The sequence below is a fragment of the Hakea prostrata genome, chromosome 6, assembly GCF_041222555.1.
Source record: "Hakea prostrata isolate BN-2017 chromosome 6, UWA_Hpros_2, whole genome shotgun sequence".
Classification (NCBI taxonomy): domain Eukaryota; kingdom Viridiplantae; phylum Streptophyta; class Magnoliopsida; order Proteales; family Proteaceae; genus Hakea; species Hakea prostrata.
The window spans coordinates 28,446,217-28,458,534 of NC_142605.1; the positions used below are offsets into that span (position 1 = coordinate 28,446,217).

Here is a 12,318-nt window from a genome sequence, read left to right on the forward strand (position 1 = left end):
TAGACCTGAGTTGTTTTACTTCTCAAGCAACTAATAAACCAAAAGACCCAGAAAGAACCAGCTTGCCATTAATGTCATGTATGTACCACACCAGACCAACCCTGGCCCAGTTAACCTATCTATATTGAGGCAGTATCAACTCAAGAGATATGTAGACAAATTTGAAGGCACCTACCAGCACTGTCCTATATTATTAAAATGGTTCAATTAGAAGAAGCTGGCCCATTCAAATTGGTGTAATATTACAAGTTGCAGCTTCTAACCAACAAAAGAAAACAACTTGTCCATGTATCCATGCTGTACTATTGAGTACGTTCACAGAGATATATTACACTTTTTAACTTTTGGATCTTGGATTTGCTTCTTGGGTCATCAATCGTTTGGAGTAATGAGGTCTATCCAAATCATTATGGGAGAGTTATCTTCACGGACCACGGTTGCTATTCTCTAATAATGAACAGGACCAATGATGTTGGTAGTTGGTTTTGTCTAACTCGATCAAAAATAAATTCTAAGATACAAAAGATATATATATTTGTATAAGACAACAAGGGTTCGAGACGAAAATGCTTCTTCTCCACTCATGGCTCATCGTTCGTGTGTGCGGTTGTATTTACTGGAGAAAAGCATGATAGAGACACAGTAACCTCGAGAAATGGCTCAATTGGAAAAAAAGACAGAACATAACAGAACAGGACCCATGCATGGTGTAAGTACGTATTTGTAACTCTTACGTACCAAGATTCGGTCTACTATTATATGAGGAATTCAAGATTACTGATGGAGAGTGGTCAACTTACGTAATCAGCCATAGCCATCTTTGTACGTGGCAGCGTACTTCCTACTTAGCAATATTTTACTTTCAGATGGTGGGCCGGCCAAGTCCATTGAATCATCCCCCATTTAAGGATAAGGCCCACTTCTTTCCTTAACGGGCCTCTGATGTCTTGGGGGTAGTTGTGGTTGATCCCAGCCATACATGGAGTGTGGGACCGCACATAGAGAATGGTTCTTACACCCTATGTTCGGCTGGGATGGGTTCTCGATGCTTCCCCGCCAGTGGTAGCTGCGCTTGCTGCCGTTTTTCCAGTTAAAAGATTCACTGTCACTGTTTCAAGACTCACAATTTCTTGCTGTCTTCATCAATCATATGTTTATGTACCTACCCCATGATTGTAATCCATAACCAACCCCATATCTCTTCCTCTCTCTCCAGTCCTCATCTATAAATAGCAAAAGCCACTAACATACACAAAAACAAATCTCAGTCAAGAGAGAGAGAGAGAGAGAGAGACACACACACAGAGAGGAACATTTTTTGAGTTCAGTTGCTGCTGCTGCCTCAACACAGAGAGAGAGAGAGGGAGGGGTTAGTGTGTACTGTGTAGTAGTACTGATGAAGCTCTCAATCTGCACGGCCCGTCCCTGTACGCTCCCAAGACTTCCAACACCCAAATGCGTGTTTCCCTCTGTGCGGTGCAGTGCTGCTGAACCCGTCAACCAAATGCCCAAACCGCCCAGGCTTGGCAAGAGGTGGAAGGACTACCAAGGGTTTCAAAACTGGGAAGGCTTGCTTGACCCACTCGATAATAACCTGCGCCGCGAGATCATCCGTTATGGCAAGTTCGTCGATGTCACTTATAAAGCCTTCGATTTCGACCCTTCTTCTCCTTCTTACGCCACGTGCCTCTTTCCCAAACGCTCACTCTTCAATGACTGTGGCCTTCCAGGTACAGGTTACCGGCTCACCAAGAACCTCCATGCCACGTCAGGGATCCGGCCACCACGTTGGTTCCGCAAAGCTCCCAATTGGATGTCCAACCGGACCAGCTGGATCGGCTACATGGCGGTCTGCCAGGACGAAGACGAGATAGCCCGGCTCGGCCGGCGTGACGTGGTAATCGCTTACAGGGGAACCGCCACGTGTCTCGAATGGCTTGAGAATCTACGTGCTACGCTGACACATATCCCTGATTCAAATAGTATACTGGGCCTCGACCTCAACAAGTGTAATGATAAGCCCAGGCCCAACCCCATGCCCATGCCCATGGTGGGGAGAGGATTCTTGAGCCTCTATATGTCTGGAACCGCAGAGTACCGGAGCTTACAGGACGAGGTGAGGGAAGAGATTGGTCGTTTAATTCAATCCTACGGTGATGAGCCTCTCAGCTTGACAATCACCGGACACAGCCTCGGTGCGGCGCTCGCCACCCTCACAGCTTACGATATAACCACCACCTTCCGTAATGCGCCGCCGGTGACGGTCATTTCCTTCGGCGCTCCACGTGTCGGTAACAGCAGCTTCAGATGCGACGTGGAAAAATCAGGAAGCAAGATACTACGTATAGTGAACTCCGAAGACCCCATCACAAAGGTCCCGGGATTTGTCATGGATGAGATGGCAAGCAGCGATGCCATTCAAAAGATAGGATTTGCCAGGTGGCTCCAGGCACAATGGGATTATGCTGACGTGGGTACAGAGCTCCGAGTCAGCAGCAGAGATTCACCAGATCTATGTGGACCCACCTCCAATGTTGCCACATGTCACCATCTGGATACGTATCTTCACTTGGTGAATGGCTTCGTCAGCTCCAAGTGTCCGTTTCGGAAAACACGACGACAGCCACCGTTAACAAAGGCCGTTGGGTAAAGCGATGCCAGTTTTCCCCTACAGCAGCATAACATACGCCAGCGGCGTTGACTAGCAACTCGAACATGGCCCCGAACAAAAGAAAATGACGTGACTGACCTTGAATTGTCTTCTTATTTTGGCAAAGTGCCACTCCACCACCGGCCACTTTTGGGAGAGGGGAATCGCAATTCACAGGCAGGTCTGTGTGGTTGAGTTCTCCTTTGAGAAGCATCTTTTCGGTCGGTTCTGTATATTTTGAAGGAACTGAGAACTGAAAAGTTTATATATAGAATTCATGATTTCACCTAGAAGTAGGTAATTGTAGTGACCATTCTACCCTTGAAAAGACTTCAATTTATGTTGACATATACATATATGTCATATATGTACAGTTTCGTTCATAAAACATTGGACAACAGTCTTATCTAATAAAGGGCTTTTGGTCTTTTTCATTCAATCCATTGTCTTCACTCTTCACTCTTCATCACGCATAAAATCTTTTTCTGATTTTTATTTGTTACGATAGGACAGATGAAGATCTTATGATTGGAATGAGACTGAAATAGACCTGACTTGGACCAGTTCATCCATTTTAGACTTTTCCGTTTGTTTAAATGAACCTAAAAAGTCAAAGTCTTTGTTTTGATTAAGTGATACAAATCCTTACTACAGACAAAGGAAAGGATCAGCTAAGGACTTGACCCAGGATTGTCTAAATTAAGCTAATCTGGATGAATTAATGTTAGTCTGGTAATCCAAAATGGTAAACACAATTTCCTCATTTCATGTTGCTAGGTCGTCAAGATTAACCTAATCTCTACACTTCAAATCAAATGAGATTAGAGATGCTGATCAGATCATCCCAAGGTTGTCTCTGTTTTCTTGTTTCATGAAACAAATGGCTGCCAAAGTTAGCTAGTGCCTAGTGGGGTTGGTCTTATTCCACAAGAAAATTTCGGTAGTTGTTTGTAAGACAGATACACATCACACATATGTTGAACCACCAAGCTAGGCAAGGAAGAAATCTTCAGGCCACTTCAGCAACAGGATAAGTAACGGTTGGGTGGAGGGGAACGTGATGTTACAGTAAGTTTTCTCGGCTGAACTCAACTACTTCAATTCCTTTTTCTGTTACTAGAAAAAGAGTTATCGCTGACCTTTATTTCTATTCTTCCTTATCAGTCTAGACCTAATTTATTGCTTTTTATCTTTTGAAATTCCATTAATCTTCTAGTAGATGCATACCCCTTTTCCCAACTTCTTTCATTTTTAATCTGAAAGGTCCATGTATTGGTAGCAGTGAATCTGAACAGAGGAATATGTTGAAACCCAATGATGTTCAGATTGGTTTCCTAGTTTAATTGGGATAGTGGTGAATGTTTGAAGGGCTAATGAATGGAAGTGCAGTCAATCCATGAATGACTTCCAAGATAATAATAACAACTCAGATCGAAGAAATCTCTTCATGATTAAAGGGGATTATGAAGATCTTGAAGAACTTCAATTCTTATCCACCTAGCACTCGTTGATACTTACAGGTATGTTTCTTTCTAAATGGGGTTGCCTTCATTTCACAAACTTCCTTTTTTTTTCTTCTTTGTTTAAAGCGAATCCAGAAAGTTATTGGTCGAAGTTATCAATTCTGCTGACTTGACTGAGCTTTACAAAAGCCCTGGCTTCCTGGAAATGTCCATACATGAGAGAAGAATGCTATCATGGGCTTTATTTAAATGTAGTAGGAATTTGCACTCCAGAGGGCCATAGCCCAGTATTTTAGGTTTTATTGATTAACTCCCATTCCAGAGGATCAACAGCAATCCAGTCTTACAGTTCAGAGAGCACTGCCTGAATTTACAATCTTAATGTACTCAGTTGTGTCTCTATCTAAATGGGTTTGCCTTCACTTCACATACTTCTCTTTTTCCTGTTTAAACCAAACCCAGAAAGTTACTGCTCGAAGTTATCTATTTTGCTGACTTGCTTGAGTTAAATAAAACCCTTGGCTTCTTGGAAGATTGTCCATACATGAGAGAAGAATGCTATCATGGGCTTTAAATGTTGTAAGAATTTACACTTAGAGGGCCATAGCCCAGTATGTCAGGTTTTATTGATTAACTCCCACTCCGGAAGATCAACAGCAATTCAGTCTCACAGTTCAGAGAGTACTGCTTGAATTTACACTCTTAGAGGTAATGTACTCAGTTGTTTCTCTATCTATACATGCATTATTCTGAGTTTCATCATATTTTTGGCTGTCTATGCTTCCTCCATGGTTTATTTTAGAGATTTTATCATACTAATATGGTGTTGTAAAAGGCTCATTCTCCCCCACAAGAGGGATCAAGCAAGGAGATTGATCCCCTTTCTCCATATATTTTTATTCTATGTACACAGGTACTCTCTGATGTCATAAGGAGGGCTGAATTGAATGATATGGTGAAAGGGATCTCAATAAGGAACAGAGCTCCAAGAATGATCCACCTGTTGTTTGCAGATGACTGTCTCCTCTTTTTAGAGATGAAGTTGGCAAAGGTAGCCATTTGAAGGTGTGCTTAGATGTCTATTGTCAAGCCAGTGGACAAGAGACAAACCTAAAGAAATCACAACTCACTTTCAGTCCCTACACTCTACCTAGATTCAAGAGATGGTTCTAAAAATTGTTAAAGATTCCATATGGAGCAGGGCCCTCAAAATACTTAGGCTTGCCAACTGAAATTGGAGTGGTGAAGTCTGTGGTCTTCAAAGAAATAGCTGAAAAAACAAGTAGAAAGGTGAATGACTGGAAGAATCAATTATCATCACATGCAGGGTGGGAAGTGCTCATCAAATCATTAGGGACGGCTATACCAAATTATGTTGCATCTCACTCTTTACTTCCCAATTCCATTTATGACACTATAAGGAAAGATCTTAATAACTTCTTCTGGGGATAAAAGAAGGAGGAGCATAAGGTCCACTGGATTTCCTGGACTAGATTATGCAGATCTAAGGAAAGGGGAGGGTTGTAGAGATCCCATTCTACAAAATTGGGCTCTCTTGGCGAAGGTGGCATGGAGACTTTTTGAGGATCCTAACTCACTTTGGGCTTCTTTCATTAAGGCTATTTATTTTCACTCTACTGATTTTCCTAAGGCAAGAAAAGATAACAAGCCATCTTGGGCATGGAGGAGTGCACTAGTTGGGAGAGAGGTATTGTATGATGGTTTTCTATGGAAGATTGGAAGGGGAAAAGATGTTATGATTTGGGATGACAATTGGATGGATACGGTTGAAAATTTCAAGGTCTTAACACCAAAATCAATCAATTGGCCCTATCTTGAAGGTGGCGGAGTTGATAAATCCTACTACAAGGGAGTGGATAATTGATTTGCTAAATCATTATTTCATGGAGGAAGACAAGAGGAGAATCCAGAGCATCACATTTAATTTATTCCCATCACAGGATAGTTTAGTTTGGGGGGCCTCCAAAAATGAGATTTCCTCTTCCAAGTCAGTCTATCATCTCTTGAATAACAAAAGGGACTAGATAATGAATCTTCAACCTTCATTGTCTAGGGAGCACAAGTGGGAGCAAGTGTCTACTAGAGCATGAAATCTCATATGAAAGAGTAATACCATGCCAAAGGTGAAAAGTTTCATTTGGGCGGCGTGTGCACAAGGTTTAGTTATTGGTGAAGCAATGAGAGCTAACCAATTGCAGTTAGACCACTCATGTAGAAGGTATGGCAGTATAGTGGAGTCTATAGACCATGTGCTATTGGAGTGCCCTTTTGCTAAAGTGGTGTGGTTCGGCAATACTTTCTTAAATTGCACTCCAACAAATGATAACCCTCAAATTAGTAGATGGTTGGATAAATAGAATGTTATAAAGTTCATTAGCAAACATGAGGGAAGAGTGGCTTTTATCCATTAATGTAGCTTCATCTGCTGGTATTTGTGGATAGTAAAGAATGAAGAATGTTATAATAAGAAGACTTGTTTCCCTAAAGAAGTGATCAACAAGGCACACAATGTTGTGGTAGAATATTTAGAAGCTACTGGTATGGAGCCATCAACTAGAAGAAATGGTATTGGTAACATGCAAGAACGTATTGAAGAACAAGTTAGGGGCAACAATTGTGTTCTAATTCAATGTGATGCTTCTAAAGTTCTTGGGAATTTTGAAGGGTGAGTGAGGGTATGTCTTCTTCAATGAAAATGGAGTTGTAACGAATGCAATATCAGAACCATATATGGTGTTCGAATAGATCCTTGTTGGAGAGGCTCTAGCTATAAAAGCGGCTATGATGTTTGCCCTTCATTGTTGTGTGTCTCAGGTGCATCTCCAATGAGACTATGAAGAACTCATTCGATTTCTTCACAACTCTCACAAACTGGATTACCCTCTCTTTGTAGCCCCGGTGGTTGAAGATATCTTCCAACTCTCAGGCGACTTCTCTTCATGTTCTTTTGAATGTATTTCTAAGAGTATAATGGGTATGCCCACTCCTTAGCTCATAAGGCTCTCACTTTAGAAAGAAAGATTGAGTGGCCAATGGCCAATTTCTACTATGGGCTTTCATCCTTGTCTTGCTCTTTAGAATGAATTTAGATATTTAATTTTTCTCTATTTCACTTCAGCTATAACCATAATGTGGGCTTAATAGATTTTTTTTTTAAAGCTGTATTTTGTTAGAGATCTGGTCACAACAGGAACATGAAAGAGGAGCTTGGATGCTCAGTCTGTCTCAAATTTGGGCCCAAATGTCCTCTTATGTAGGCTGCGCCAGAGACCATAGTCCATGGGCTTAGTCTTGTCAATTTTCTTCAGTCCCCATCTTATGCTCCCAGAAATTCTAAGCTTTGACCCAGAGAATGATTCAACATTCCTATCAAGAAGGATTATAAGATCTAATTAAAAAAAATATTTCAAATTCCCAACTGAGAATGGATGGTTACATATGTCATCTTGTTTGTGATCAGGTAAGATAAATTCTTTTGTTCGAGAATCCGAACTAGGTGAGTCGAAAAATTAAGGAAAGGGTGGATTTGAACTTGTTTAGTTGAGGAAGGCAAGAAAAGAAAAGAAATGTTACAAGTAGTAATAATTAGATTTGATCAAGACAAAGATGAAGATTTTTTGGTTTTAAGTTTTCAATCGAAGCTAACAAATTAAGGACCAAAGAATCCTGAAAATGTCAAACATATATATAAAATATATTTTTCTTAGACCTATTTTCCAAACTTGGGGAGAAAGATGGAAGTTTTTGAACACTTCTTCTGTTTCTCATGATCCATGATTGGGACTTCCATCTTGCATGAGACATACCATGCAACTATTCAATCAAACGTGAGCATCCGCTTACCTAGTACCTAAGGTTTCCATCAACACAGGGTTTATGATGGATGTCAACATAAATAGTCTTATAATATTGCTTCCTCCGTACAGAAATATTCTTTATAAAAAAATAAAATAAAAATTAAAATAAAAATAAAAATAAAAATATTTCTGTCCCTGCCAATGGTGTAACAGATTGATAAAACCACAATGTATCATGTAACGATGTTGATCAAATGAATCTATGTTAGGTGTTTGACCAGTGTACCAAAAGCTTTGAAATTGACAAAATAAATTGAATTAAGCTTGTTAACCTATCCCATACACTAGAAAAACAATCTGTTCCTTGCCTCTTCATTGGTCTCGTCTGATTTCACTTGCCCATTCCCCTCCAAGCTTTTTTCTTTTTCCTTCTCTTTTAATATGAAACCCAAATCTTGGAAGTGATTATCTGGTCCTCTACTAAGCAATAAAGCCACTGATCGAAGCGAGCAGAACCATGTGGGTAGTGCGCGAACACGTTAATGGACGCCACCATAGCCTGCAATAGCTAGTGGATTCATGCTCTCAAAAGAAGTTTTATATAAATTCTCAGATGCTTCTCATTTCACTTGTGATTTAATTACAAGTTTCTTGCAAGTTAGATAGTGCGTGTTTGTCTATGTCACACCAACCTCACCCTTCCACTAGTACTAAAAGTACAAGCTATATATAGTTTGTCCCCCAAATTTAAAGTCAAACAATGAAACTATAAAAAGGAGCTAGTTGAAAATTGCTTGGATGCTGGAGCACCTGCAGCAATCGACCCTTTGATTGACATGTTAGTCTACCCAGGCCACTTCAATGTATGCAACTCCATAGTTTAGGATCCCTTAGCATCCCATCTGTGATCTGTCTGGGGGAAGATAATGTTTTAATATTTTGACTTGAAATCGGAGGGAGGCAGTTATTCAATCAACACGGTTGGCCAGTTCATACGGTTTGTCTTGATAGATATATAGTTAGATACAAGTTTGGTTTTCGAGACTCACCCTCAATTGACCTGAAGAGTCATTTTTAAATGCAACAACACACCTTAAATAAATAAAGTTTTATACAATATGACTCTCCACAAACCCCACAATGGTGTGAGTGAATATGAATCCAAATGCAAGCTTCTTGAGGATGTCCATTTCCTCCAATTCATTATTATAAACTTCATACCGAGTGAAAATTTATCTGATCATGTAGTTTCTTGATCTATTAGCTTTGGTTCCTGTCTGTAAATTATATTATCTTTTTTCTTCTCTGATGAAGCTGAAAAATGCTCTATTATTACTGGCTTTGGAACAATCAATACACGACATATAGGTAGTTTAGTTTATTACACTGTTGACCAAAACAATACAAGTGTTTGTCAAGAAATATATATAAGAAGACTAAAAGAAAGACCAAGAAGATAAACAGCAGTTGACGTTGTTAAACATTTAAATCCCCCACCAAACGCTTACGCGCCTTGGAAGGGTTCTTTTCAATCAATTCTCTTTGAAAAATTAGGGTAACCCAAGCCTTAATTCTGTCTATAAATAGGAGTTTGGATCATCTCTCTTTGGCTCTATCTGCAACAAGCTTGTTCTCTATCCCACCGACATACACAAAATCTATGATCGCCTCAACGATTCCCATCCTCAACGGACTCGCTTTCCAGGCATCACGTTCCAAAAGCTTCTCTCGTTGTGGATCTCGTTTAAACCCTCGCGCAAGGGCCTCTGCTTCGAGTTCTGAAACTCTAAATACCGAGTCGTCGACTCGCAACCACCTCGCCAATCTCGAGAAGCTACTCCAGAAGCAAGCTCCAACACCGCTCCAACATGATACAAAAAAGCCGTTTCAAAGTACTGATTCTGCCGTTAATGGGTCGTCGGCGAATAGCAGGTTTCAAAACATATTCGAAGGTTTAAATTTGTCGGCGATTTGGCCGGAGAAGAAGGCGGCGGAGGAGATGTCGCCGCGATATCTCAACCGCCTTCAGCGGCTCCTCTCGATGTCGTCGGTGGAATATTCGCCGCGGAATAGTCTAGGAAGCCTGTGGAGGGAATATCACGGTTGCAACGACTGGGTCGGACTCCTGAATCCGTTGGATGAGAATCTCCGGCGAGAAGTGGTCAGATTTGGCGAATTCATCCAGGCTGCGTATCAAACCTTCCACTCCAACCCTGCCACCACGGAAGAGGAAGCTTCCTTGCCTCGCAAGGTGGCACTATCTGATAGGTCCTACGAGGTAACCAAAGGCTTGTACGCCACGTCATCAGTGGGATTACCTTCTTGGGTTGATGACTTGGCACCAGATCTCGGGTGGATGACTCAGCGGTCTAGCTGGGTCGGCTATGTTGCAGTTTGTGATGACCAGAGGGAGATATCACGTATGGGAAGGAGGGACATAATGATCGCCCTTCGTGGGACTGCCACGTGTCTTGAATGGGCCGAGAACGTGAGGGATGTCCTGGTAAAGCTCCCAGGAGAGGAAAATTCCGGCTCAAACCAGCCGGCCAAGGTGCAATGTGGCTTTCAGAGTTTGTACCAGACCCCCGGTTCAAACATGCCAAGTCTTGCCGAGTCGGTCGTGGAAGAGGTGCGAAGGTTGATGGAGGTATACAAAGGCGAGACTTTAAGCATCACCATCACGGGTCACAGCCTCGGTGCAGCACTAGGCTTGCTGGTAGCCGACGAATTGAGCACTTGTGAGCCGGAAATGCCGCCGATTGCAGTCTTCACCTTTGGGGGTCCACGGGTTGGGAACCGGGCATTTGTGGACCGGATCAACAACAATGGGGTCAAGGTGTTACGGATTGTAAACTCGCAAGATGTGATCACGAGGGTCCCAGGGATGTTTGTGAGCGAAGAGCTAGACCAGAAGCTGAGGGACAACTCCAAGGTGGCAGGGGTGTTGAACGTATTGGATAACATGCCGTGGGCCTACTCACACGTCGGAACGGAGCTACGGGTGAACAGCAAGATGTCACCATATCTGAAGCCAGATGCTGATGTGGCATGTTGTCATGACCTGGAAGCCTACCTGCACTTGGTGGATGGGTTCCTGGCTACCAACTGCCCGTTCAGAGCAAACGCAAAGAGAAGCCTAGCAAGGTTGGTGAATGAACAGGGCTCAAATGTAAAGAAATTGTATAAAAGCAAAGCGAAGGACTTGAGCTTGAATCTTGATCACAAGCCAAAACTTGCCATCCCAAGTTGTTTGCCAAGTCCATCATGATTCTAATATTATTACATCCCTAACTTGGTGGATGTATTTGAAAGTAAATGCAATAAAGAAAATAAGGTAATTTTCATATGGACCCTTGGAGGTTTGGTCTATGTTATTTTTAGTCTAAAAAAATTGAGATTTGCTGTTTTATAAAAACTTGGCATTATCGTCTTGCCAATTTGTCTTTTTTTTTTTTTTTTTTTTTTTACAAATTTCATTAAGACCCCTTAAGGTTTGGTTTATGTCATTTTTAGTCAAAAAAAACTGAGACTTTGTATTTCCTCTCTTGTACTATAGAAAATGTCAATTTAAGGACAAATTATCACTTTTATGACTAATTTGACCTTATTATTTTTTTTTAATTTAAATTTTTTACATATACATCATACCTGCCATGAAATTCGTGACTCTCATTTTAGTCCAAAAATAGGGTTTAAGCTAAGGGGTACTTGAGTGAGTTTAACATATAAAAAATTTTAGTCATATTTTAAAATTTATTTGAATTTTAAGACTTTTCTATAATTTTTTGGATTAAAAAGGGAGTCACGAGTTTCATGGCAAACAGGATGTATATGTAAAAATTTAAATTAAAAATAAAAGAATAAAAGCAAATTGGTCATAAAAGTGAAAATTTATCCTTAAATTGACATTTTCTATAGTACAGGGAGGAAAATGCAAAGTCTCAACATGTTTAGACTAATAATGATATAAATCAAACCCTAGGAGGTCCAAATGAAATTCCCCCCCAAAAAAAAGAATAAGGACAAATTGGTCATAGAAATGATAATTTGTCTTTAAATTTGATTTTTTCTATAGCATAGAGGAGGCATATGCAAAGTTTTAATTTTTTTGGACTAAAAATGACATAGACCAAACCTCAGAGGGTCCATATGAAATATTACTACCCTTGGTTTGATCATCTAGGGTTGTCAATCTTGTTCATTCATTATCTCTGACTATCTTATTCCATGAGAAATTCAAGGTCAGCTTTATAATTATTCCAAATTCTTACCACCCAAGAATGAAAATTCCAGATTTTCAAGTTAGAAAATTTTAGAATGTATTCATATATCTTATTCTTAATTACGACTAATTTGGTGAATAGAAATCAACTTAATCAAGAAAAAC

At 40.6% G+C, this 12,318-nt stretch overlaps 2 protein-coding genes across 2 annotated transcripts; both read left to right on the forward strand.

The window, feature by feature from the left end:
• The first annotated feature begins 1,396 nt into the window (after window positions 1-1,396).
• LOC149013077 (phospholipase A(1) DAD1, chloroplastic-like) lies at window positions 1,397-2,650 on the forward strand. The gene has a single exon (XM_089157537.1). The coding sequence runs from the start codon at window positions 1,397-1,399 to the stop codon at window positions 2,648-2,650; it is 1,254 nt and encodes a 417-aa protein (XP_089013663.1).
• Window positions 2,651-9,427: 6,777 nt separating this feature from the next.
• On the forward strand, window positions 9,428-11,260 carry LOC149013078 (phospholipase A1-Ibeta2, chloroplastic-like). Its single transcript, XM_089159362.1, has one exon. The coding sequence runs from the start codon at window positions 9,592-9,594 to the stop codon at window positions 11,197-11,199; it is 1,608 nt and encodes a 535-aa protein (XP_089015488.1). The 5' UTR covers window positions 9,428-9,591; the 3' UTR covers window positions 11,200-11,260.
• The last annotated feature ends 1,058 nt before the right edge of the window (window positions 11,261-12,318 follow it).

What these genes read in the sequence shown, in the direction of transcription:
- LOC149013078 (XM_089159362.1), top strand. Translation starts at nt 9,592, where the DNA reads ATGATCGCCTCAACGATTCCCATCCTCAACGGACTCGCTTTCCAGGCA.
- LOC149013077 (XM_089157537.1), top strand. Translation starts at nt 1,397, where the DNA reads ATGAAGCTCTCAATCTGCACGGCCCGTCCCTGTACGCTCCCAAGACTT.